The 27836-nt window shown below is 46.4% G+C and overlaps 1 protein-coding gene across 1 annotated transcript; it reads right to left on the reverse strand.

Moving 5' to 3' along the window:
* Positions 1–2401: 2401 nt before the first annotated feature.
* Positions 2402–25146, reverse strand: NLRX1 (NLR family member X1). Its single transcript, XM_061593114.1, has 10 exons — positions 24872–25146; positions 21818–21882; positions 16471–16617; positions 14947–15022; positions 13629–13726; positions 12236–12852; positions 9199–10619; positions 6836–6922; positions 4802–5053; positions 2402–4001 (listed from the first exon to the last, which is right to left on the reverse strand). The coding sequence occupies exons 3-10, from the start codon at positions 16592–16594 to the stop codon at positions 3683–3685; spliced, it is 2994 nt and encodes a 997-aa protein (XP_061449098.1). The 5' UTR covers positions 16595–16617; positions 21818–21882; positions 24872–25146; the 3' UTR covers positions 2402–3682.
* Positions 25147–27836: the final 2690 nt, after the last annotated feature.

Below are 27836 nucleotides of genomic sequence, written 5' to 3' on the forward strand. Positions count from 1 at the left end.
GCTCCTTTGTTCCTAGTGAGGGGGAAGAGGAAAACAGGAAAGTGCCTCACACTATTGCTGTTTTCAGTGGGCAATCAATCCCATACTGGCAAGTGCAGGTTGTGTGATTAATGTTGATTTGCTCCTCTCACGCAACAAAACCACTTCCTCCCCCCAAAACTGGGACTTCTTGCGGTCAGGAAAGTGACAGGAAAATGCACTGGAAAGCTTGGGATAAATAAGAACGAATGCTCAATAAACAGGTGGCCTGGAAGAGACTATTTATTTATTTATTTTATTCGATTTATATACCACCCACAGCCCGAAGGCTCTCAGGGCGGTGAACAACATAGGATAAAATACAGTAAAATCACAAAACAGTAGAGCGTAAATACCAAACAATAAACAACCTAATATACGTTAAAAGCTTAAAAATAGATTAAAATGCCTGGGAGAATAAAAAGGTTTTCACCTGGCGCCGAAAAGATAAAAGTGTAGGCGCCAGGCGAACCTCATCGGGGAGACTGTTCCATAATTCGGGGGCAGCCACTGAAAAGGCCCTAGATCTTGTTACGACCCTCCGAGCTTCTCTGTGAGTCGGAACCGGAGGAGGGCCTTTGATGCTGAACGTAGTGAACTGAAGTCACACTGTTGGTCTGCTAGCTCAATGTTGTCTACGGTGACCGGCAGCGACTCTTCAGGGTTTCAGACAGCCCTACCTGGAGATGCCGCGGACTGAACCTGGGAATCTGTGCACGCACAGCAGGTCCTCCACCCCCAAGCTATGGCCATTCCCAGACTGGCCACTGGCAGCACTTCATTTTCTAAAAACGAGAGGTGCTGGCGGTCCCAATAAGGCAAAATCAAGCCAGATGTGTAGCAAAGGACGTGCACACGGCACAAGTTCAGAGGACCTGCTTTTGTTTGTTGTTACTGTTACTTATCATACTTCACCCTATCCATTTTTATAGAAATGCAACTGAGTGCGATTACTAAAATATATAAACAACATGTTCTGGGGCTGATCCTCAGTACCAAAAATAGGTTCTGGGGCTGGCTCGAGCTGACATGTTGTTTTTATTCTCCTCTGCAAATTTTCCAATATATGACTTAAAAATGTAAACCATACATATAATTCCCCACTGTTTTATTTAATTCTTTTAAAATTCTTTTAATCCTGTCTTGTGGATACACACACATGCAAGGGGAGCGTGTTAGAAGAATAACGTTGTAATTCAGGTTACTTTAATTTTACTCTACGTTATAATGTTGTTTTGAAAAAGTTTTTAATTGCCTGGCACCCAACAGGATGGGGGTGGGGAATCTTAATGTAAACAAATAAGGCTACAATCCTGTGCATCCTTCATGGGAGTAAATCCCACTGAACACAGTGGCACTTGCTTCTGAGTATTATTTATTTATTTATATACCGCCCCATAGCCAAAGGTCTCTGGGCAGTTTACCGTAATTAAAAACATTAAAAACAAATATGCAAATTTTAAAACACAAAAAACAGTTTAAAAACACAATTTTAAATTTTGTTTAAAAACAACGTAAATATGTGTATGATTGCACTGCACAGCAAGAGCAGTCCTGCAAAAATCTAGCTCATGTGTGGGGAACCTTTGGCCCTCCAAATGTTGCTGAACTACAACTCCCATCATTCCTGGCTACTGTCCATGCTTACAGGGGCTCATGGGGATTGCAGTTCAGCAATATCTGGAGGGACAAAGGTTCCCCACACCCAGCCTAGCTAGTCCAGCATCCTGTGCCCCCCAGTGGCCAAACAGATGTTCCCTGGAGACCCACAAGACAGATATGAAGGCCAACAGCCCTCCCCCACTCTTTTGGCCCCAGCAGATTCCAAGGTACACTGTCTCTGGCTTTGGAGGCTCTCTGTGGCTTTCACACAGCTAAGAGCTGTTGATACTATGGGTAGAAACACACTCCCTGTTCTGCTGGTTCCAGTGTGCCTTCACCTCTCTCTTCTGACAGCAGGGGCACATGACACTAGTCAAACCCTGCCCCTTTTTACTGTAAAACCTGGTGGGAGCAGCCTGAGTGTTTTCATTTTTTTAATTTAGCTTCAAAGAGATTTCACAACTGATTGGCAGATCAATCCATTCCGCCTCCAGGTGTGGCTAATGGAAATGCTTTGCTCTGGCAACTAATAGCCCTATTTGCTGTGACTTTATCCTTTAAAAATCTGGTGTAGCTGCTAGCCATCGCTGCATCTTGTGGTACTGAATTCTGTCAGTTCATTATGTGCTGTGTGAAATAGATCTTCCATCTGTCTGGCCCACCGGCTCTCATCCTATAGCAGCTGGACTCCATACACACATGTAAACAATCTCCCTTTCTCCCCCAACAACTATTAATTTTTTTGTGACAGTACAAAAAGGATACACAGGAACCAGATGTGTTTAGTTAAAACAAAGTGCTTTTATTTTTGAGGAGGCACAACAAATGAACCATTCCCCCCAGCCCCAAAACATCCCAACCCTTGGTTCATGTTCGCTGTTTCCATCTCCGAGTCCTCGATTCAAACAGCAGTCCAGAAATTTGGTGTGAGATGAACAACTGGGCTACGCATCATCATACCATCCAAATCACTCCTTTCGGCTTTTTCAGGAGAATCAAACCGAACACTGGGTAGGTGGGAATGAATGGCACATTGCATAGTTATAGGCTGCTAACAGGGGCAAAAAAATGTCCAGAAGGGCTATAAGCCACCAAATTCCACATGCTACTAGTCCTCGGTGATATAAACAAACAGTTTTAGTCCTTGGCCCCAAACATGACTGTGGGATCCATCATGCCACAGTCGTGAATCTTTGAAAAGGTGGGGAGAAGTCACACTGTTGCAGGGAACAAGGCATGTCTTGTGAGGAGGTATTTGTATTCTGGAATTGATCAGAAGGGCTGGAGACAAGCAGTATTGCTTTCAGGGCTAAGCAGAAGTTCCTCAAGGCAACACAAAAACACCCTTCACTTTCGGTGTACAAAAGCCACCTTTGCCAGCGCAACTCACCGTGGTCCTCTCATCCACCTGGGAGTAGTTTTTCATCTTCTAAAAAACTGTTTGCTTCATTTCATTAAAAAAACCCACCAATAAGGCAGCAAATGAAACTAAGTGAATATGCATAGATAGGACTTTAAAAAAAAAATTAAGGCAGTCAGTTCATCAGAAACAGGGAAGATGGGAGAAACTGACAACTGAACCAGAGTTTGAATGCTGGTGTGGAGATCTGCCATCTGCACTGTGAAGATGTGAGGGAGCCAGGTTTCTAAGAACATCGTGAGAGCCCTGATGAATCAAGCCAAAGGGCCATCTAGTCCAGCATCCTGTTTCCCACAGTGGCCAATCAGATGGCTTCGGGAAGCTCACAGGCAGGGCAGGAAGGCAACAGCCCTCCCATACTTTTATTCCAAAGAACCTAAGAAGACCCCTGATGGATCAGGCCAAAAGCCCATCTAGTCCAGCATCCTGTTCTCACACCGGCCAATCAGATGGACCTGGGAAGCACACAGGCAGGTCCTGAAGGCAGTAGCTCATCCCACAGCGGAAAAATCTGCTACGACTCCAGTAGTAGTGGGTTGGTTGTAGGCACCCCATAGCACCACACTTTCCCCCTAGGGTTGCCTTTCCCAAACTGGCACCAGTGCACGCCTTTCCCCAGAAGATTCCGGCAGGAGTGGGGCGCTAGAGACTCCCCCGTTGAAGGTCTCCCAGCATCCTCTTGACCTCGTTCTCCACGCGGATGAACTTGGCCTTCTTCCAAGGGTTGGCGGTTCGCTGGCGGCTGCACCGCAAGTCCTCCAGGAGCAAGCCAAGATGCTGCTGCACTCTGTCCCGGTCCCAGATGGGCAGGTTCTTCTGGACCACGTTCAGGATGATGGCCCAATAATCAGAGACGTCAGCCCCCATCGACAGGAAGATGAGCACCTTGATGCCATCACGGTCCTTGCGCAGAGCGTGAAGGGCTTGCTTGCCTTCCTCGCTGATCTCATTGAAATACAAACTAGGCAGGTGAGAAGGGAGGAATGGGAAAAGCTTAAGAAGTCTTCATATTCGTGCCCAATATGGAAGAGAAATCAATGTGGCGCTGGAAGGCTAGAATGGGCTATATCATTTCGGCCTGCGAGGGGTAGAATATGTGTGTGTGTGTGTGTGTGTGTGTGTAATCACGTTTTTGAATGATTCCTTACATTAAAAAGTCCCTGCAAACAGAAAACCAGCACAGCAGGCAAAAGGCTACAACCTTTCTCCCGGAGATGCTAGTTTTCTGTATGCAGGGATGTCTTTTCAAACAAACAAAAAATAAGGGAGCATTCAAAAGTGACCCCTCTCTCCTGTAGTCTAAAGTGGGATGGTCCTTCTCCCACCCATCCCCACCTCCATAGACCCAGACTTTGGCAGCTAGTGAGGACACAGATGCACATCAACTTTTGAAAAAGCTGAGAGAGGAATTTTTCCTCTCCCCCTCCCCATTTAAAAAGCTACACCCTCTGGCTCCCCAACCACATTGACCATGTTTCAGCTGATGGGCGGGAGCAAGCATGCCTCGCTCCAGCAAAGGAACCATCGAGAGTGGACGTTAAGCTCCCAATTGTTCCTTTGAAGCCTTGCCCTTACCCAGTCCACACCTGACAACATGTCTGACATCAGGTGGAAGAGCAGATGAGCATGGCTTCCCAAAAACTGGCCTCGCGGGACAAGCAGGGATGCCTGGCAAGCCAGGTTTGGCCCACGGGCTGGAGGTTTCCCACCCAATACCAAATACTAAACCAGGAAGCTGCAGGGAAGGCCGCTGAGACTCACTGGACTGTTTCTAGCGTCACATGCTGCTTGGCTTCCCCCACAAGGGCCAGCGCAACCGCGTCAGTCACCGAATTGTAGGCCACGTCGAGTTCCTGCAGGTTCCGGTTCGTCGCCAGGTGCTGGGTGATCACCTCCACGCCTTGGTTCCCCAGAGAGGTGTGCAGCAGCGACAGGTGCGTCAAAGAGCTGTTTCCGGCAATGCCTTCAGCGAGGTAGTGGGCGCCCTGTTCCATCACAGGGTTGTCCGCCAACCTGTGGATAGCACAAACGCAGGGAGGCGGCAGTGAGAGTTGGGCTAGCCAAGGCTGTGACCCGACAGACAGTCTGTCAGAGGGCTCAGCTGTTTGAGGGTGAGTAATTACTACATTTTCTAGCCATCTCGTTTTCAGATTTCCTAGCCATCCCGTTTTTGTGGGAACTGTGCGGTTTTCCAGAAGCTTATTATTGGTTCCTCGGTGAGGAGGAAGAGGATCAGGGCCAGATTCAAACTGTTATGATTGTTTTATTTTTTCTTCAGAATAATAGTTAGGCTTGGATCCTAAGATCCAAGTTCATTATTTTTATTTATTTATTTATATAAATAAAACATTTTACATGCCTTTCAGCCAAAACAGGCTGCCAGAGCAGCTTAACATACCAATAAAAACAAGACAAGACAGTCGGTTATAATAAAAAAAGACACAACACAAAAGGAAAATGGATTGGTAGGAAGGAGGAAACAACCAAACGCAGGTGTCAGTTCTTAATTACAAGCTCTTCTGATGAGCAGCCAGGATAGGAACAATTCATGAAGAATTGGAGCCAAAGTGGCTGGCTGGTGTCTCCTCCGCAGCAATGGAGTCATTACAATTGCTTTTATGTATGAAGCTGTGCAAGAGTGCTTTCTTTAAAAAAAAGATCGCTGGTGTTTATAGTGTGAAACCGCTTTGGCGTGTTTTATGGGAATGCATAAATGGGAATTAAATAAAGATCTGGTCTCTGACCAAAAAAGAGAATGGCCGCAGGGCACTCAGGAGGAATGGCTTCGTGAGGGGGGCGGCGGCAGGGGGGAGATAAGGAAGGCTACTGCAGCAGCTGTCCTTCAGCCCTCTGCACCTGAGGCAATTGCCTCCCCTGGCTCAGTGGCAGGGCTGGCCCTGTTCACGCAGGTTTACGATGAGGTCTGACAAGCTCAGCAAGCACTGTGCATGAACTGGGCCCATTCCTCTTGGAATAAGTCCCAGGACTCTTTGCATGGAAGGCAGGCAGGAATTCTTGTGCAGAAAAATCAAGGTGGGGAGGCTTGCCTAAAGTCTGCTGTAAAACATAGGTCCAAAGCAGGTTACAGATTAACAAAACAAAAACCAGTAAAACTGCCATAAAATCTTATAAAAACGGCACAGTTTAAGACAAGGACATTGAACCAAGGTGGGGCCATTTAAAGAAGCTAAGGCTTGTAGCGACGTTCCAGTCAGTGTAGCAGACCCACTGAAATTAATGGACCTCCGTTAGCTGTGTCCATTATCTTCAGCGAACACCGGATACAACCCAAGTCTGTGATGCTTAGCACACTGAGTAGGGATGAAATCCCACTGAAAACTCGGCAGCACTTACTTTTGAGTAAATTTGATAGAATTCTGCTGCAAATCACTTTGTTCACGAAACAATGGCACAGAAACGTTTTAATGCAGAATTTGCCTGATCTTCGTGCAAGATTTGAGGTTTCCGGTTGCAAAACTCAGAATTTTTTTATTTATCAGAAAGCCGGCATAGGCTTTGAGTCTCAGCCAGTCTTTGGGGTCTCCTCCACAAATTAGATGAGACCACCACAGGCAAGCCTCAGCCTCTTGGGTGGTAAGCCATGACTGCTAAAGGCTGCTTTAAACAATAAGATAATAGATAGCAACAACACCAACAAATGCTTCCTGTTTGGATGAAAACCTCTTTTGTTTTGCTCTCCCCATAGGAACCATATAGGCACAGAGCACACATCCCTCCCCACCTAACGTGTGCAGGAATTGGGGCTTCCCAAGGCCATGCTCTGTTCACTCTCACCTTAAGGTGCTCACCACACATTTCTCGTGCAACAGCAGGTCCCTGATCAACTTGCAGGCTTCAGGCCCCAGGCTGTTGAGCTGCAAGCTGAAAGAGAAAAGAGAGGAGCATTTTACTCCAGGCAGCCCATGCACTTTCTTCCTGCCTCTCGTCCCCTCCTGATCACAGTTTGCTGCCCTCTGGTGAAAGGCACAGAAATGCAATCGATGGGACAATGGAAAAAAGGCACACTTTACAACCTACTTGCCAAATCATTAAATTGTCTAAGACATGGGGTGATGGGATTCAACTAAGTCCTGCTCCGAGTTGGCCCGTTGAAATCAAGGGATTTATGTTAGTCATGGCCATTTAATTCAACATTCCGAGTAGGATGTAGCTGGACACAGTCCATGGCTGCAGGAAGAGTTGCTGTCATTGGAAACATCACTCTCTGGAATATGGGGTTCCAAAAATTAATCAAACTAATGTACTGCATCCATTTTCTAACAGAATTAATGCTCTTGAACATTAGAAGGGTTACGTTAAATGCAAAATCTTACAGTAACTCTAGAGGAAATCTGAGTTCACCAAAAGCGCAATGAAAAGGACCTTATTTCTTGATTAATGATTGCTGTACAATTGTTAGCTCCATGGATTTGATTTGGCATGCTGCTGATTGGACCTTGGCTGATACATTTGCTCATTCTCTTTTTCCTTCTTTTACAGTAAAACATTGAAAACAAAGAAGGCGAAAAATATACATCACAAGCTCACCTATTGAAAGCAATGTAAATGTACTGCCTTCAAGTCGATTCCGACTTATGGCGACCCTATGAATAGGGTTTTCATGAGGCTGAGAGGCCGTGACTGGCCCAAGGTCACCCAGTGTGCTTCATGGCTGTGTGGGGATTCGAACCCTGGCCTCCCAGGTCGTAGTCCAACACCTTAACCACTACACCACACTGGCTCTCAATAAAAGCCATGTACTGCGGGCAAAATCTAAGGATGCATCTCAGCTTGTGAATTTTGTGCAAGTCCCATTAATTTATATAGGAAGGATTCTTTAGGAGGTTTTTTAAAAAATCCAGGGCTCCTCAGCAGCGACCGAGGAAGCAGCAGGGAATGCAAGGAGACAAGATCATATCGAGTCACACATTAGTGGCCCACAAACAATCTTTATTGCTTAGTCCAAAGACCATTGCAGACAAGAACTAAATACAAAACATTAAGACATCAAATGACTTTCATACACACTAGTGGCCCATCAGTGGGCACTTGGGAAAGGGCCATATTTCAGTGGCAGAGCATCTGCTTTGCATGCAGAAGGTCCCAGGTTCAGTCCCCGGCATCTCCAGGTAGGGCTGGGAGTGTCCCTTGTCTGAAACCCTGTAGAGATGCTGCCAGTCAGTGTAGACAACACTGAGCTAGATGGACCATCTAACAGCATAAAGCAGCTTCCTGTGTCTTAAGGGAAGGGGTGTAGCTCAGTGGGACAGCGTCTGCTTTGCATGCAGAAGGTCCCAGGTTCAGTCCCCGGCATCTCTAGGTAGGGCTGGGAGTGTCCCTTGTCTGAAACCCAAGACAGCCACTGCCAGTCAGTGGCACAGGGAACACTGCGCTAAAAGCACCAAAGGTCTGGCCTGGTATAAGGCATCTCCCTCTGTTCCGCTTGCAGCAGCTCTCCACAGTCTTTGAGAGATTTCCCCCAACTCCGTTCCCAAAGAGCATCTCGTAACTGGCTATGCCAGGGATTGAACCTGGCACTTTCTGCTTTGTCACTCCTCAAGATCGACATGATAAACCAACTGATAGGAAACTGATTTCTCTAGCCTCGTATCGGCACCAGTATTGGAATTGTTTTCAGATGTTTTGCCGGTTGTGTGTTTGCCAGCCTGGGCTCCTTTGGGAGGGTGGGATATTACATAAAGAAAAAAATACTGATTCTGCTGCCAAGCGGAAGGACTGCTGCAAGACCTCAATCCGAGGTCTTTTCCAGCCCTGCATCCCAAAAGGCTCTGAACTGGAGATGGCAGGGGTTGAACACGGAGTGAACGAGGGGCCTGCATAGCTCAGGGGCAGAGTGCATGCAGAAAATCTCTGGTTTAGTGCCCAGCATCACCAGTTACAAAGATCTCAAGAAATAAGTAATGGGAAAGACCTTTCTCTGCTTGAAACCCTGGAGAGCATCTGCAACGCACAGTAGAGGATACTCGACTGGAAGGATCAATGCTCTGACATCATATAAAGCAGTTTCCTACATTCCTCAAAGCTGAGCTCTTGTCTCTGAGCTACAGCAGGCCCATGTGAGCTTGTGCACGACTATTAAGCCACTCTAGTTCAACACTGCATCGACAGAGTACCAAGGTGAGGCCACCAACACTTACTGTAGCTTTTTGCACCGTAACAAGATGGGGAAGAGAATCCTCAGGCTGTTGACATCAAGGTGACAAGAGGCCAAGTTCAGCTCCTCAACCTCGTGACTCGTGGTGCCCACGACGGACGCCAGGACAGAGCACTTGAGAGGGGTCATCTTGACAGAGGAGAGGTTGATGGTCCTCAGGGACTGAATAGCCTCAGCCGTGAAACGCTCATTCTGGAACTCGTGCAGAAAGAAGAGGTAGTCCATGAGTTCAGACGGCGGCAAGCCCTTGCGGCTGTTGCGGATGACCGTTTTCTTCATGGCCTTGGCGATCTCAAAGGCCGCCAAGTTCTTGATGGGGCAGCCCAGCTGGTCCAAGATGGCCCGGTTACGCCGTGACAGCAAGCCGCCCATGAAGATTGGGAAGAGTTCAAACACCTCATCATCTGGAGCCTCGTCTGGATGACGCATGGGGCCTTCCACCCCGAGGATGCTGAAGTTGATCTGATCCAATACGTCGTCGTTGAAGTAGTCCTCTTCCTTGAACATCTCAACCGCCATGGTGTGGGCAATGGTGTCGCGGTCCTTGCTACTGAACCGGCTGAAGTAGCGGGGGAAGATCTTGATGAGGTTGAAAAGCAGAGGCAAGATTCGCAGAGGCAGTACTTTGGAGACAATGCTGAGGACCACGGCCACGTCTTCGCCCACCTTGCCAATGACCTCAGAGACCTCCTTGCCCACTCGTTGCGTCAGGGTCTTCTTCTCACCCAAGACCACATAGAGGGCTGCCAGGTATTCCTGCATGGCGGGGATGGTGAAGACGAAGGTATGCTCCTTGCCTGACTGCACACAGGGCGTCAGGAAGAAGCTGAAGACGTCTCTGCGGAAGACGTTCAGAAGGTTGAGCTCGCTCTCCGTCTTCATCTCCACTTCGAAGCAGCGCCGCAGGTCCTCTTCCGAGAAGGAGGTCTGCCGGGACATCACTCCCTTGTAGGCCAGCTTGCCCACTGTCTTGGCCACATACTTCATCATGGAGATGTCGGAGGGGTCAGTGCTGTCCAGCACTTCCCCACTGAAGTTGAGCCGCAGGAAGCTGGTGTAGATTCCAGTGAGGGTCTGGGCTGGGGGCACCGACTTGGTGAAGTACAGGAAGTGCAAAGTGGTGCACACCAGCCAGCAGTAGGAAGGCAGGAAGCAGGCAGCTGCGATCTGGTTATGCCGCTCCAAGTTCCTGGAAAGCATTTCCACCAGGTTGTCTTGCTCATTCGCTTCCTCTGCTGTGGGAGGGCCGGAGGCTCCGATGCATTCGGGCTGGTGCAGGCGCATCCGGAAGTAGAGCTTCTGCAGGTTGATGTCGGAGAAGCCACAGACCTCGATGTAGCGCCCCACGAACTTGCTGGGGATCCGGCGCACTGCAGAGGGCCGAGTAGTGACAATGATGCTCGCCTGGAAGAACAGCAGCAGGCAGAGATACATACGGGTAGGTGAGTGACAGGCAAAGTCAGGACACAAGGCACAACACAGACCACTGGCCCACCCAACTCAGTATCGTCTGCACTGACTGGCAGCGGCTCCCAGGGATTTCAGACTATGGTTGAGAACATCGCACTACCTTGCTCCCTGGGTTCAAAGCAACACAGACAACTGCTGTTGGTCTATCTAAGCTCAGTATGTTTACACCAAGAGTTCCCACACTGTGGCCTGTGGACCACCACTGGTCCCAGAGATACATTCAGATGGTCCGCAGCCTGTTTGTGGATTTGAGGTTGGAGATGGGAGACGGCACATCCATCGCATGAAATATTCAGCATTGACTTTTGACCCTGTTTTTATTGCTTCTTTGGCTTCTTATGTTGTATCGCAATTTGAATTCGATGGAATTCAAATTGTAATGCAATAAAACATATAATAAATAAATAAAAGCTGCAATAAAATTACAATTAAAAATCATACAGTTTAGCACAGCACATTACAATGGCTACAACAGGCAGAAAAATCATTAAGTCGTCTGCCAAGGCCTGCGGCAATTTTCAAGTGGTGCAGAAGGAAGAAAGTTTGGGAACCACGGACCTACACCAGGGAGTAGGGAACCTGTGGGCCTCCAGATGTTGTAGGACTCCAACTCCTAGCAGCCAGCACGGGCAAGAACCAGGGTCGATGGGAGTTGTGGTCCAACGACATCTGGAGGGTTATAGGCTCCCTGTCCCTATTTTTATAGATTGTTGTTGTTGTTATGTGCCTTCAAATCGATTACGATTTATGGCAACCCTATGAATCAGCAACCTTCAATAGCTTCATTATAAACCACCCTGTTCAGATCTTGTATGTTCAGGTCTGTGGCTTCCTTTATGGAATCAATCCATCTCTTGTTTGGTTTTCCTCTTTTTCTACTCCCTGCTGTTTGTCCCAGCATTATTTTCTTTTCTAGTGAATCATGTTTTTTCATTATGTGTCCAAAGTATGAGAACCTCAGTTTCATAATTTTAGCTTCTAGGGATAGTTCTGTTTTAATCTGTTCTAACACCCAATTACTTGTCTTTTTTCGCAGTCCACGGTATGCACAAAGCTCTCCTCCAACACCACATTTCAAACCAGTTGATTTTTCTCTTATCCACTTTTTTCACTGTCCAACTTTCACATCCATACAGAGATTGGGAATACCATGGTCTAAATGATCCTGACTTTAGTATTCAGTGATACATCTTTGCGTTTGAGGACCTTTTCTAGTTCTCTCATAGCTGCCCTCCCCAGTCCTAGCCTTCTTCTGATTTCTTGACTATTGTCTCCATTTTGGTTAATGACTGTGCCAAGGTATTGATAATCCTTGACAAGTTCAAAGTCCTCACTGTCAACTTTAACGTTACATATCTTTAAAGTTACATATGGATTATCCAATGATTATAAAGGGAGTGTGGGTTTTTTGTTGACGAAGACAGGCTTTCTGCCGTTGAGAGCGTCCAGATTCCACAGCAAAATATCAACAATCTGTGGATCTTGGGGGGAAACCACTGAAGGCCTTGACTCGCTGAGCCACTCATTCCTAAGCTCCTCTGAACACAAACCTCTGGCATCATGTACTTCCTCAGCAGGTTGACCACAATGGCGGACGGAGGGATTGGTTCGTTGGGGTCGCAGCAGAGTTCAGTGTGGGCCAGGCGGAAGTCAAGGTTGAGGCGGTCCAGGCCATTGAGGACAAAGAGCACCCTGAGGTTGGTGGAGCCCAAGGTGGGCACCAGCTCCCGGAGGTGAAGGTACTTCTTGGTGATCACACGTCGCAAGGAGATGGGCGCGTTGCCTTGGGAGAGGTCCTCGCAGGAGAACGGGATGAGCAGCTCAAAGCGAGGCAGGCGGCCGTGGCACCAGTCCATCACCATCTTCTTGATGAGGGTGCTCTTCCCGGTGCCCACTGTGCCGTAGAGAACCACGTTCTTCACCTGGTTCCCACAGGCATCCACGTCAAAGAGGTTATGGAGTCCGATGACGTGGCTACGGGAGGCCTGGAGCTGGTTCTGGATGGTCATCTCTGGGGAAGGCTTCAGGATCTCCTCCAGGGAGCTCTCCCGGATCACTGGGTCCACGTGGGTTGTGTCCAGAGTGAAAGAAGGGCCAAACTGTCGCTCCTCATTAGGCTGTTGGCAGAACCAATCGGCCAGGCTTTTTCGGTGTTTCTCAATGGCTTCTGAGGAGGAGGAGGAGGAGTAAAGAGAGAGTAAGGTGTGATTTACTGAGCATTCATCCTGATTTGCTTGCACAAAGCTTATGCATAGGTTAGATTATATCCTGTCTTTATTGAGCATTTGTTTTGATTTGTTTGCAGGGAGGTTAATGGACCATGAACATTTGCCTGCATCCATCCTGATCAGGTGATGGGTAGGTGGGAGCATGCCTTGCTCAAGGAGGAGGAAGAGCTTTTCATTCAATGGAAACTGCTTCTCCTTCCCAGCACTGGTCTTTGAACCTTTGAAAACCAAGGTCAAAGAGCAGCGCAGGGCTGTTTACAGAGGGCTGTTTGAAAGCCCCGCATAGCGCTTTGAAGACCCAGCAACCGGGGCTTTAAAGCGCAGCCTCACCTGACATCAGGTGATTGACAGGTGGTTGGGGAGATTAAGATCTGGCCCACTGGCCAGAAAAGTTTCCCCACCCCTGCTTTCAAGCCTCACTACACAATCATAAGATCTAGAAACTTGCCTTTAAAAATAACCAAAAGCTAAGATTCTAAGATGCTCATGTCTGCATAAGCAATATCAAATTGCATGTGTGAATGGAGTTGCAGAATTACAGAAATCTCTTGAGCACAGGTTAAAAAAAATCATAAGAGGCTTTCACCCAATCCCCAATGGCAGTGTTAGATACGCCGCCCCCCTCATCCCAGCTAATCTGGTTGCACTTCCTCACCCAGATTAGTAGTGATCAGCAGCAGAGTCACCCCTTTGAGACAAAAGGCTCACGGCTTACCAGAAGTGGACACGTTCTTCAGTGCTTTCTGGCTTGGTCTGGGACAGGCTAACTGAGATGGGACCCCCTGGTATCCTCCCTGATGACGGACAAAGACCCTGGAAGAGGAAGAAAAGGAAGACATGAGAGACTTGATATGGCAGACCAGCGGCCAGGAGGTATTTGGCCAAGATGCCAAGGAAAATGGGCACGCCTATCAGGCTGGCATCACCATCTCTTGGGAATACAAATGCATCCAGAGCTGGAAATGCTTGTTGGGACAAAAACGTCTTCAGCTGTTTGCAGAGAATACAGATTGTGGACAGCTTCCTATGTTCCGAAAGACAGATCGATCGATGGATCAATCAGTCATCTCACACTTTCAACGTAAATTTATGTTAGCAAAATAGTAAGAGGTGATATAAGTAAATATGTTAGAAGGCAGTCCTGAAGACAAAACGAACATAGCCTGCCCACCCACTTCAGGCCCTGGTCCTGTTGACCATTGAACCACACTGTCACTGAGTGTTTTTCCATCAAGTCTGAAAGTGTGGAAATCTGTAGCTAAGAGAAGTTATGTCTTTGCCCAGTCTGGGAACGGATAGCCAAGGCCGTTGTCATGGCAGCATCAAGACAGACTGGGAGAGTTCTAGCAGTTATCTGTGTTGAGCTGAGTCTTCTGTGTAATGTCTTTGAACTGAGAAATTCTCTCCTAGAGGGGGGGATCTTAAAGCCTTAAGCCATAATGTCTTAATAAAAGACTCTTAACCTGATCTAATGCATCTGAGAAGTTTCTTGAGCAACTTAACTCCAACGTAACGTATGCTGTTTCACGCAACAACGCACACACATCAACAGGTCCTTGGGACTCACACCTGGCTTCCTAGCTCCCAACTCTGTAAGCCAGGGGTGGAGAGCCCCCTTCGGCCCAAGGGCCACATTCCCTTCTGGGCAACCATCCAAGGGCCACATGCCAGCGGTGGGCGAGTCCACAGGCAGAAGTGAGTGGAGCCACTAATGTCAGTTTTCCCCGTTGTACAGCAGGCTAATTCCTACACCCGCTCACCCACCCCTCTCTGTCCTCCATCCAGACAAGCAAGAGGCATCGTCAGAGTTCAAGGACACATTGCAGGTAGGTACAAACAGTCAAGGGGCAAAGCAGGGCCGGTGAGGGGTGTGGCCAAGGACAGCGGGTGTGGCTGAAGAGGATGTGTAGCCTGGGGAGAGTCCCGGGGCCAGGTAGAGATGAGTGGAGGGCCGCATTTGGACCCCGGTCCTGAGGTCCCCCTCCCCTGCTCTAGGTTGCCAACAGTTCAGGATCCCAGCAGTCTGTTATTACCTGAGCGGTGACATTAAGGAGCAGAGAGTCCACTCTACAGGCAGGATCTTCATGAGAACAAGGCGGCTCCCTGCACCTTGAAGGAGAGAAGCAGGGAGGAACTAAGTTATTATAGCACTGTATTTACTTTATGTTATTGACGTGCTATTAATTATTATGATACCCTGAACACGGCCAATCTCGCCTGATCTCGGAAGCTAAGCAGGGTCAAGCCTGGTTAGTACTTGAATGGGAGACCGCCTGGGAAGACCGGGTGCCGTAGGCTTAGAGGAAGGCAATGGTCAACCACCTCTGAATACCTCTTACCATGAAAACCCTATGAATATACCTAAAAAAGATTCATAGGGTCGCCATAACTCGTAATCGACTTGAAGGCATATCACAACAACAAAAAATTATTTTTATTTACCTATTTTAAAAAATATATACACTGTAGAACGTAACCCAAGAAATACAGCCACAGAAATACACATAAGGTAGTTGGATCCAGACTAAATTAGCTAAATGTTTAGTTCTTCTGGGAACGAGCGGGTCCTTCATTCTAGCAGGACCCAAGTTCAGCACTGTCTCTTAGATGTGAAATGGAAAGCACATTTCTAGCCCTTCTGGATGTGAAAGAAGACGGGCCTCTGCCCCACAGAGCGTGGCCTTAGGTTTTATTTTGTTAGGAGATGAGGAAGAAGGAGACAGAGGCCAAGAGTCACAGAAGAGGTGGATTTTGAGGAAAGCCTTGAAGAAACAGAGCAGTGAGGGATACCGATGGGAAAATTTCCTTTCTCATTTTTCTACTTTTAAGTTCAGATTTTGACATTAATTTGCGACACAAATTGTTCTGAGTCCTCATGAAGTTTTAATATGAATTTCTCCTAATATACACATTTTGCCTAATATATTATATTTATTTGTTGCTTTTTATACCCAAGTGTCTCAAACCCTTACAGAATAAAAATAGAAATAAAAAAGACCTAAAGTGCTTGTACAACATATATGAAACAAATCTTACCCACCCCACTTAAAAGGAGGGACTCAAAAAAGAGGCCACAAACTAGTTACCTTCCAAAAACACCAAACACCAAATGCCTGAGCAAACAACAACGGTGCCAAGCATGCTTTCCTGGGAAAAGCATTCCATAAGAGTCACCACTGGAAAGGCCTGTTCTCTTGGAGAAAGCACATGGAGGGGTGGCAATACAGAGGCAGTGAGAGGGGGAAAGTGTGTACACACCACACATTTAAAGCACATTTGCCCTTCCCAAAAAGAATCCTGGGAACTGTAGTTTACCCCTCACAGCGCTACAGTTCCAAGCATCCTTAACAAACTATAGTTCTCAGGATTCTTTGGAGTGAGAATGTGCTTTAAATGTATGGTGTGTACACAACCAGAGGTTCAGGCATAAGGATCAGGAAGGGTGAAGGTTATGGACAACACACCTTGCACAGAAGAAATATGCTCAGAGGCACTCTTATTATTTTGCCTGTTTCCAGAAGAAGACAGGCCTGTGGGACTGAATTCTGAAGTCTTACCTAGCGTGGAGTCCAGGTGAATCATTGACGCTATAACACCTCTGCCACCTTTCTTCCTGGGGTCCATTTGCTTCAGTCTGTTCCAGCTGCTTCCTGCCTGGGGCGGCCATCTCCTGAATGGCATGATGGCAAGATCCCGCCTTTCAACTGAAAAACACACATAAAGGTCAGAAAGCAGAGTCAGTTCTTTATTCTCCCAGAGAGTTAAAACCATGATGTACCATTTGGGATCCCACCCATTTCTGACCCCCAACCTCATAATTAAAGTCTATAAAAATCTCCTGGCCCAGGTCAACATAGCTGATTTTTCCTTCCTTTCCATATGAGCTCCTCCTGAGCAGGTCTACCTTTTGCAGCTATATATACTACTAGGGGCTAAGCCCCTGCTCACTTCGCTCACCAACACTGCCTACCAGAAATTACAGAAGATTCTGGTTTTCTTCCCCATCCTTTGATAGCAAGCCTCCTTGGTAGACATGTGCTTTGCATAAACACGTTCTAGAAGTATATTAGGATCTTTAGACAGCAGCAATAGCACGTCTTGGCAGATTTATTCATTAACTTTCACAGATCTTAGAATGAGCGTAATGTTTACTGCACACACACAGAGAATCAAAATATACACGTTTAACCCTTCGGTGGGGAATAGCTCAGCAATCAACACATATACCATATTGAGGCAGCAGGGAATAGTCACCAACAATATACATACATTTCTTCTGTTTGGAGGAATTAGCTAATTCTAACTGCAGGAACACGGGAAGTTGCCTCATACTTAAGTCAGATCCATTAGTCAATTTAGCTCAGCATCATCTACGCCGGCAGTGGCTCTCCAGGTTTCACACAAGAAGTCTCTCTGGAGATGCCGAAGGTTGAACCTGGGACCTTCTGCATGCAAGGCTCTGCCACTGAGCTATGGCCCTTCCCTGACTAAATCAACACACATATATGGCACTCATGCAAGGAGAAAAAAGCACATGGAGCATATGAGGAGGTGGAGAGAGGCCGCATCTAGTGCTGCTTTCTCTCTAGGCTTGCAACTAGACCTCAGGTCATGTGCAGCTGGGCAGAGAGGATCAGAAGGTGGCTTCTAAAACACACAGACAAAGGTAGGAAGCCTAAAACAGATCTTAAAAAACCACACACACTCAAAGTTAGGAAGACGGAACGGATGTGGAGGCTATCATTTGTAGGGGAAATGCCTCCAGAAAATAGGAGAGGACACAAAATATACCTTTCCAGCCCCTGTGGACAATCCTGAGGAACGAGAACCGGGGTGCGTTGAATCTCCTGGGTCAGGCAGGAGACAGCAAGGGATGCAGGCAAGTAATAGTCCTTGAAAAGGACTTTTGAAGCAGCTGTGGCAAGGACCTCAGCTTCACCAAGCAGCCAGGGAGGCAGGAGAGCGGAGGCAGTGGAGGAAAGCAGGGGGAGAATACAGGGGTCAGACCCCCAGTTTCATCTGGGGCTAAGCAATCCAGCAAGAGTGCCTTCAGCGAGGGTGATTTCAGGCAGCAAGTGGGAGCCAGCAAACAGGAGGCAACAGTGGGCGCAGAAGCTCTGTTTTTACACCTTTTGGTACAATGTTTCAAAGCAAATTCCAAAACTGATTGGATCAAGTAGGTGTCATTCCTGGCCAGCCTTGCTTAGTATATAGTCCCCACCTTAACAGGATTATCTTTTGCTTCTTTAGCTGCTAATCCTGGTTGGCATGATTGGATTTTGGACTGGAATAACGGGCCCGGAGGGGCGTCCAATTGTAGCAATGGCAAATCTGATTGCTTTGCCCAAGGCATAAATGACTTGCAGCATCGCTTCTGCTGACCTTTTCCTCATGATTTTTTTTTTCATTTTACGAAATTTATATTCCGCTTGATTGTAAAAAAGCAAGGGGGAGGTGTCATCTGCAGCAGCAGTGAGGAGCAGACAGCGTCCAGGGAGTGAAGGCTTTTTTAAAAATAATCATAATAAATAACTCATTATAAATAACTCATTTCTTCACTGTTTGCAGCACCCCCTGGATTACTGTGAGGCCCCCCTGGGAGTCACAGCCCCCAGGTTGGGAACCACTGGTCTAAGGCAAGGCATCAGTGCCCTACATAGATCCTTAACTGATACCAATGCTTTGAACAGACCAATTAGCTCAATTAATTCAGAAATCTCTGAATTATATTTCAAAGTAGTTCCTATAATTTCCGGGTGAACTGAACATAAATTAAGTTCCCTTTGTGGCAGAACTTTGGGTGATTTTGAATTCAATTAATTTTTAATTTGATTGTGGCCTTTGCATTTACCATGTTTACCTGAAAAATGATGTTGCTGCTTAAGCTTAAAGATCAAAATTGTTGGGGGAAATAAATAATTGTTCATATCACTCTGTGTGTGTGTGTTTGTGTGTGTGATATGTTTTCTTAGCCTTCTTAAGTATATTTTATATTTTAGCAGAGCTGTTTATCAGACTCTGAAGGCTGGGGAAAAAATGCCAAGGATCACATGAATGAAATGTGAATTGAACTAGAATTGAATTAGTTCCTTTTTGGAGGGGATGAACTAATTCTTTTTTAAAGGAACTTTCCACGCATTGGCTGAAACCCATTACTAGCGAAACAACAACAAAATGCAAAATATTAGAAAAGCGAAAACTTATATAATTCCACAATTCCACAATTACTAAGAATTCTTGTAGAATCGAAGTCACAATTTTAGAAACACAAATCTAGCTTCCCATCTTTTTAGTCTATAAACCTTTTTCGGGAATGGAACCAGCCTTCAGAGGTTTAACAAGGCTGCAACATAAACTGGAAGGAAAGAGCCTTTTATTCTTTATTCTGCAAAACAATCCTCTAAAGCAGGCCAAAATCAGCATGTTTTGCTTTATTTCTTAACATTAAATGGCTACCTGAGAGACAAATGCAGTTTGAAGGTTTTCTTGCTTAAAAAGGAAAAGGTGGGAAATTCTGAGCAAATTAGCAATATTGCAGTATCCGCCAGTATTGGTGCAGCTATATCATTTTATTAGGCTCTGGACCTACTGGCCTCACAGAAGCCTTTACTTAATTCAAATGCAAAGCATACAAAGATAACAGAAATCAACATTTCTCCCTGACATATTGATTTTCTTCATGCAGGGAGGTTCTTTTTTAAGATTAAGAAGCATTCAAACATGCTTTTTCCCTCACCTGCAACTAAAGCGGTACAGTCTGGACTCTGGAAAAAGCTTTATTTAACAGGTTCTTCGTTACGCTTATATCCAATCTTTCCTCCAATGAGCTCAAAACAGTTACACGGTTCTTCCACACACACACACACACACACACTTTATCCTCACAATAACCCTGCAAGGTAGGTTAGGCTGAGAGACAGTGACTGGCCCAAGATCAGGCAGTGAGCTTCATGGCTGAGTGGGGAATCGCTTGCGGGTCTTCTAAGGATTGACAAATCTGTTGGTTTCTCATTTTACAAATCCTAAATTCAGTTCCCCACATTTCCACAGAGAAGGAAGGAAGGAAGGGGAAGGGCAGAAGAGGTTCTCACAGGAAGAAGGTAAAAGAGGAGGGAGCCCTTTTTGCAAAATTCACACATTCACACACACACACACACACACACACTGCACCGTTTGGGTGACTTTTTTTCACTGGCTGACCAACTCCATGGATCTCCACTGGCACTTTCCCATTTCATTCTCTGCCCTCTCCAGTGGCTGCGTGTCATTGCAATGCCAGCCTGTCTGGGGCTCTGCTGTGCTCTTTTCTGCTCTCCTTGACAGCAGGCTGAAATAATAATCCAGGTCTTCCCCCTCCTGCCTCTCCTCTTAAAGCAGCAGGCTTCGCTAAAGCGCTTCGCCAAGCCGGCAAAGACTGACATATTTACTGCCAGCTTTGCCGCAGAGAACTTGCTGGGCTGGGCACAGAACAGCTCTTAGCAAGTCCTGGTGCCGAGGCTGGGTCAGACTTTGGCCCAATTTCTTTTACAAATGACTAATGAAATGTGAACGCTGAGGCGAAGCAGCTTAAATGTTGCTCTCGGAAATTATCATGCAAGTGTGTTGAAAGAAAGAAGCCATGGATTTTTCCAGAGCATTGCCTTCAGAACCAAAAGCATGCAACAACGAATGGAACTTTGCAGAACCTTCTTTGCAGAAGCTACAGCACCCAGATGTGCATCCTAGGGTTTGCAGCTGACCAGAAATAAACAAGCATTGCCTTCTCTTGTGCCTTTAATAGTAGCTTTCATGGGCAGAAATCAATGGGTGAAAGATACAAATTGCCTGCACAGGCCTGCATACAGCCCCTGCTCTAAAGACGCAGCTACAGAGGCTGTTTGAGAAGCTGTCAGAAACAGAAACACACATGCACACATCCCTGTGGCTACAACTCTGGTGCTTAGATGGGAATAGCACACCAGAGATTGCAGGGCTCAGCCACTGCATCTATAGCCGCATCTGTTCCCCTCACAGTGCTACAATTTCCAGAGTCCCCTGGGAAGAAGGACTGAATGTTAAACCCAGGCCAAGCACCAAAGGGTGGTCAGGTTGGGTCCTGGCCAAGGGCCCCTAAAGGGGGGGTAGCGCTTCCATTCCGTGTTCCACAGCAGCATCGGGTCCGACACTGCCATGAACCACGGAGAGGGAACTCTCAGGCACCCCCCTGACAGGCAGCACAGGCTTCAATAAGCCCGCCCATCCACCCCACCTACCTCTCCCATCAGTGTGAAGGCCATGCACGCTACACACACATGCCTGCCATCTCCCAAGATGGTGGCTGGTGCTTTCCTAAGGGGCTAATGCCCCTGCCGCCATCTTGATTGATGGCAGGTGTGTGCATTATATGCACATGTCATTCACACAACGAGAGAAGTAGCTGGGGTGCGTGGGTGGATTTATTAGCCCCATGCAGCCTATAGTGGGATGGGGTATTGAGCAACAGTGTTGCTGGCCTGGGGCAGGCTGGCATCCAAGGGCCTAGTCATGGCGGGCTGTAGCTCTGCCGAAGAAGAACTTCCTAATGACTCTCAGTGCCATTACCACACTACAGTTCCCAGAATTCTTTAGGGGCAGCCATGATTGTTTAAAGTAGTGTAATAGTGCCTTAAATGTTTGGTGCCACAGATGAGAGATGTGAAGGCCTGGGGGGGGAACTGTTTCCCCCCCAGTTTCCCCCCAATTTTTCAGAAAAACAAAAAAGGCTTTTGGGGAAAAGAAAAACCTTCCTATCTCTAGGGCAGAGATGTACAGAGTTTAGAATGTTGACTAAGGTAAAGGCAGCCGAATCCCTCCTGGCAGACACGAAAGAGTCAAGATGACAAACTTTATAGCAGCTGGGGTGTGCCTCTTCACACCTAACATTACCTGTAAATCCAGGCCAGTCTCTAAGGAATTGTCTCTGTTGCTATTCAGTGTTTCTCTTTGGTTACCTTGAAAAAGAAGAGAGAGAGTGTTCAAACCAAACATTGAGCTGAGATATATACAGTAATACCTCCATTAACAAATCCTCCAAAAAAGAAACTCCTTTTAACAAATTCTCTTTTGGGTGCAGGGGGCGTATTGGGGGGGTGTACACTCTGACATAGTCAGAATGTGGCTCCTTGCCTACTGGGTTGCAGCTGCTGCGGGCAGCTCTCTCTCACGTGTGGACGGAATGGCGTTCCTTGCCAGGTGGTGCAGATGCCTCCACGGCAAACAGTGCTTCGGGTGCCCTGGAAGCACTGTTTACTGCAGATGCATCTGCTCAAGTGTAGGGTAGGATGGCAGAGAGAGAGAGCGCAAGCGCAGGGTTGCGGCAGCTGCCCCTTGCCTGCCTGCTCGAGTGCACGGAGAGAACTGTCCTCAAAGCTTTAGATTGCTATAACAACAGGGAAGGGTATAGAAATAAAAAGTATATTAGTTCCCCCCCCGATCTATATTTAATCTGTGCATTGCATTAAATATTGCTTGCTTGATTTTCAGGATAAAATGAAATAGGCCAGTGATTCCCAAACTTTTCCCTCCATGGACCACTTGAAAATTGCTAACTGTCTTGGTGGACCATTTCATGTCTGTTGTAGCGACTGTAGTCCTCTGTCTTATGTGCTCTGCGGTTCGTAATTGCATTTTTATCGCTTATTTTGTTGCTTATGTTGCATTACAATTTGCATTCTCTAGAATTCAAATTGTAATACAATGAAATACAATATAAGAAATAAAATGTGACAAAAAGACAATTTAAAAAGCATGTGCATCACCTAATATTCTGCAAATTCCATGCGAGGGATAATTAGGAAAGGTATTGAAAATAAAACAGCCGATGTATAATGCCGTTGTATACATCTATGGTGCGGCCGCATTTGGAATACTGTGTACAGTTCTGGTCGCCTCATCTCAAAAAGGATATTATAGAGTTGGAAAAGGTTCAGAAGAGGGCAACCAGAATGATCAAGGGGATGGAGCGACTCCCTTACCAGGAAAGGTTGCAGCATTTGGGGCTTTTTAGTTTAGAGAAAAGGCGGGTCAGAGGAGACATGATAGAAGTGTATAAAATTATGCATGGCATTGAGAAAGTGGATAGAGAAAAGTTCTTCTCCCTCTCTCATAATACTAGAACTCGTGGACATTCAAAGAAGCTGAATGTTGGAAGATTCAGGACAGACAAAAGGAAGTACTTCTTTACTCAGCACATAGTTAAACTATGGAATTTGCTCCCACAAGACGCAGTAATGGCCACCAGCTTGGATGGCTTTAAAAGAAGATTAGACAAATTCATGGAGGACAGGGCTATCAATGGCTACTAGCCGTGACGGCTGTGCTGTGCCACCCTAGTCAGAGGCAGCATGCTTCTGAAAACTAGTTGCCGGAAGCCTCAGGAGGGGAGAGTGTTATTGCACTCGGGTCCTGCTTGTGGGCTTCCCCCGGACACCTGGTTGGCCACTGTGAGAACAGAATGCTGGACTAGATGGGCCACTGGCCTGATCCAGCAGGCTCTTATGTTCTTATGATGCTACATGATGATTCTTGACAAAAGTATCCTTTAAAAATCAGGAAATGAGTTTCTCAGTGAAGGCACCACAGTTGTGGAATTCGCTGGATTGAGTCCTGTCTCAGATTCAGTTCAGCCTCCTGTATATTCCACCCTCACCACAAAGGTGGCAAAGAAATTCATAAAAAATTATACATTTGAATGGCAAGAGCTCTTCAGGTGCATAACTGAAAAGCAAAATAGCAATACATCATATTCATAACTCTCTCCTTTAAATTTTAAGTTAGGCAAAATATTTCAGCTCAATTAAGGTATGCAACCCCCAAGCACTTGGATCCTGGACTGAGCAGAGGGTTGGACTCAATGGCCTTATAGGCCCCTTCTACTATCCTATGATTCTATACTTTTGAAATTTTAAACTTCAAATACTTTCTGTGCAATCTTTAATTGGTTCACAGTGGAACCGTTTAATGGTTCACAGTTTAATGAGCATCACAAAAGGAGCAGGATGATCCTTAATTACTTGGTATCTCTCTCCAGCCTTGGGAATGACTGAACTCTAGTCATTCAGAGCTAGCCCAAAGAAGAAGGTATTATATTGCTTCTGAAAAAATGTTCCTGCTTGGACTTTGCCAGGTCTCCAGGGGAAGGGAATCCCCCATCGCTATGGGATGACGACCCAAGACTGCCTTTCCTCATATTTCAGTGGCATGGAGACCTTGGGTGCAAGGGGAGTACTACCAAGAAGTATTGTTTGGCCTTAATTGTCACAATAGGAGGGCTTATACAACATTTTGGTTGGTTATCTGTGGGCACGTCCAGGTGGTTTTCAGCTGGGATTCAGTCACATCCTGGCAAATTCAGGTTGCACAACTGCAGTTGATCTGGTGTTCTTGCGCAGCAAACTCACTTTCCAAAATATCAGACTTGTTGCAATAAGGAAAGTGACATGAAGAGACATTGGAAAGTATGGGATAACAATTGCTTGAGACAGCATTGTCTAACCTCCTTGGAAACAAATCAGAATGAATGGTCAACAAACAGCCAGTGTGGTGCCAACCTCCCCACAAACACTGTGCAAACAAGGAAAAGTGGTCACTACCTGTCATCACCTTTCCTGAGCTCCTACAACTGAAAAAAATCTAAGAGAATCATGGCATTCGAGATAACTTCCCTACTTCTGTCACGCCTGAGTGTCAACAACCCAGCCTTGCACTTGCTCCCTGTTGCTACAGCCACCCATCCGGCGCCTTAAATAAGAAGATACCCCTGTTCTTGTTTTGCTCCAGAGTTGTGTTTCTTTCCCACAACTAAAAACAACCCAGTCCATTGAAAATCTCGGGGCATACTGACATAAACAGATAATTGAAAGCAGCAAAGCCCTCTGAGAGGAAGGAGTGTCAGAGTTAGCTCTGTGGTGACATGTCCCCTTTGACCCCCATAGAGATTACCTCCACTGAAGGATCTTCTCAGCTGATCGGCTAAATAGTGCCCTTTGCTCCATGAGGGACTTGCTGTGTCTGCTCAGCTGTGCGCCTGTCAGGGGTTGTTGTGGTTGTGGTTGTTTAATAGGCCTCCAGGAGGTTCCCGCTGCATTCACGGCAAGCTTGCCTTCTCCTCTCCAGCAGTTTTATTTTTATCTCTGTGAAGGTTTCGAGCCTCTGACAGCTTCTTTTCAACCGTAACTTCCTGCCAAGATGGCCCTTCCCACTTAGCCTCACAACTGGCTCTCTCGCAGCTGACAAAGCTATTTTGAAAAAAGCAGGGAGGGGAAGGTCGAGTGCAGGAGACAAATGGGAGAGAGGCTCTGTGTATGTGTGTGTTTCTTGGGCACATGCAATAGCTTGCTTCCTGTCCCACTGGATTTGCTTCAAATGCAGCCTCTCTGCAGAGTTACGTAAACGTGGAGCCATCAGCTGCCTTGAATCGGCATCCCTATGCTGGAAACATGCACCTGTTGGATTTCTGCCTGTCCTAACTCTTCTAAAGATGCAGCAGTGGAGGGGGTGGCTGGGGAAGCAGTTGCCAACCTTCTTCCTACTCCTGGGTGTTACACCCACACACGCACACCTGCCTGCCTGCCTGCCTTCCTACACCAGTCCAGGGGGTGTTGCCCCTTGTCGGACTCAGCAGGGAGGAGGACAAGGATGGGGAGAAGCCTGGAAGGGGTTGGCGCTGCCTGTCGCTGGCTCTGGCTCACCTTCTGCCCTGCTAGTCCCAATGGACACCAGCCGCCACAGAGCTTCTATTCTCCACACCTGAATGCTAAACAGCTGATACTCAGCCTGAACAGCCTCCTCTCTGTAGCTCAGCTGGAAAGAAGATAATTATTTATTATTACTTGTTTGTTAAATTTATATCTCGCCCTTTCTCCCAGAAGGCGCCTGGGGAGGCAAACAAAAACACTAAAAGCACATTAAAAGATCTTAAAAATGAAAGACTTTAAAACAAAACATCATTCAAAACATATTAAAACAAAGCATCTTGAAAACAACTTTTAAAAAAATAACTTCAGCGATCACTGCGCTCTGCAGGTGAGGGCCTCCTGCAGATACCATCTTATCAGGAGGTCTGTTGCGCGCAACATAGGAAGCGGACCTTTAGTGTTGTGGCACCTACCCTTAGGAATCCCCTCCCCTTAAATGTTAGACAGGCGCCATCTCTGTTATGTTTTCGGTGCCTACTGATGACCTTCCTCTTTCAACAAGCCCTTTAAGTAGAGACCTTATCCCAGTGTGTGTCTACGTTGGAATTGCTTTTTAATGTTTTTAAACCTTTTTTTAAAATGTTTTTAAATATGTTTTAATATATTTTAAAGTATGTTTTTATGATGTTTTAAAGTGTTTTTAGTACTTTTGTTTGCCACCCTGGGCTCCTATGAGGAGGAAGGGAGGGATTTAAATCAAATAATGAATGAATGAATGAATAAATAAATAAATAAAGGGGGTAAGACGTAATGGTTAGACTTTCAGACTACTACGACCTAGGAGACCAGGGTTCGAATCCCCACAAAGCCATGAAGCTCACTGGGTGACCTTGGGCCAGTCACTGCCTCTCAGCCTCAGAGGAAGGCAATGGTAAACCACCTCTGAATACCGCTTACCACGAAAACCCTATTCATAGGGACGCCATAAGTCAAAATCGACTTAAAGACAGTACGTTTGCATTTACATTTACATTTTAAAACAATCTTTCAGGTATTCTGGTCCCATAATAATAAACCAGAATAAGGCAGGAATCCTGGGTTACTTTGATGTCTAAATGCACCAGTGTAATCGCCAGTGTTAGCCCCTTGTCGATGTGGTCCAGTACATCAATTTCAACCCAGCACCCCACATTAACCACCTACATGCCTGGCCAGAGTTTGCAACACTCCTGAAAAGCTACTCCCTGTGAAATCAGAGCTTCAGAAACTGAACTAGTGTGTTCCAACCATTCAGGTTTGGGCTCTTAGTCAGGCGGGCTTGATCAACCAACGGTGTTGACTACGGACAGGAAGTGAAGACCTCAGAGTCAACTCATGTGACTCGTAGATGCTAAGACTGTCTCCTGAACCCGTGACAACTTTTCCACCAGTAAGAAACTTCTCAGCTCTTGTCAGCAAAGGAAACTTGGACAGCAGTGCCTCCCCAAAGCCGTGACATTATTGCTATCCGTAGGGGCTACAGTGCAACAAAAGCAGGACAAAAAAACATCATTTGTGGTATGAAAAGTTATAGGATTTCATCAGTAAGTTACAGGATAAACAACAACGCTGTTATGACCAGCCCAAAACTTGCGTAGGTGCAAACAGTATTGAAAGCGGGATTGCATGTGACCATCCTGATAGCATCATGAATGCACACAAAAAAAAGGATGGGGTGGCGGCAGTTTATTTCAGTTTATTCCCCGCCTAGGTCCTTTCAGACAGGTTTTCTTCTTCTGCATGTCCTCTGCCAGTAGCCAAACACGCATAAGCAGTGCTGGATCTTGGAGCGAAGGGAGGGGATCTCATTAACAAGTGACTAAGAAGGGTTTTTCCAGCTTTTCCTGTTCCTCTGAGCCTGCATGGATGAGTGAACAGGGCAGAAATACATCAGCCCTCCTTTCATGGATAAGATTATTATGAAACCCTCCGCTATGGGGAATGGAAAGAGACCAATTAAAGGCAAATAAGAGACGAGTCTTCACTAAATTCATTTTGTTTTAGTTTCTCTTAGTCCTTTTTAAGCCTCTGTGTATTTTAAGCTCTTGTTGGCTGCAATTATTTACGATTCTTACTGATTGGCTTGTCACATTGTTAGTCCCTTGTTCTGAACAGCCCACGGAGCTTTTATACTGAAGGTTACAGGGTAGAAATTTCAGTTGGGGGGAAATAAATAATCAGTCCCACCCTTGAACAGGAAGCAGTAGAAGGCAGGCACAATCTGCAAAAAA

The sequence above is a fragment of the Rhineura floridana genome, chromosome 12, assembly GCF_030035675.1.
Source record: "Rhineura floridana isolate rRhiFlo1 chromosome 12, rRhiFlo1.hap2, whole genome shotgun sequence".
Taxonomy (NCBI): domain Eukaryota; kingdom Metazoa; phylum Chordata; class Lepidosauria; order Squamata; family Rhineuridae; genus Rhineura; species Rhineura floridana.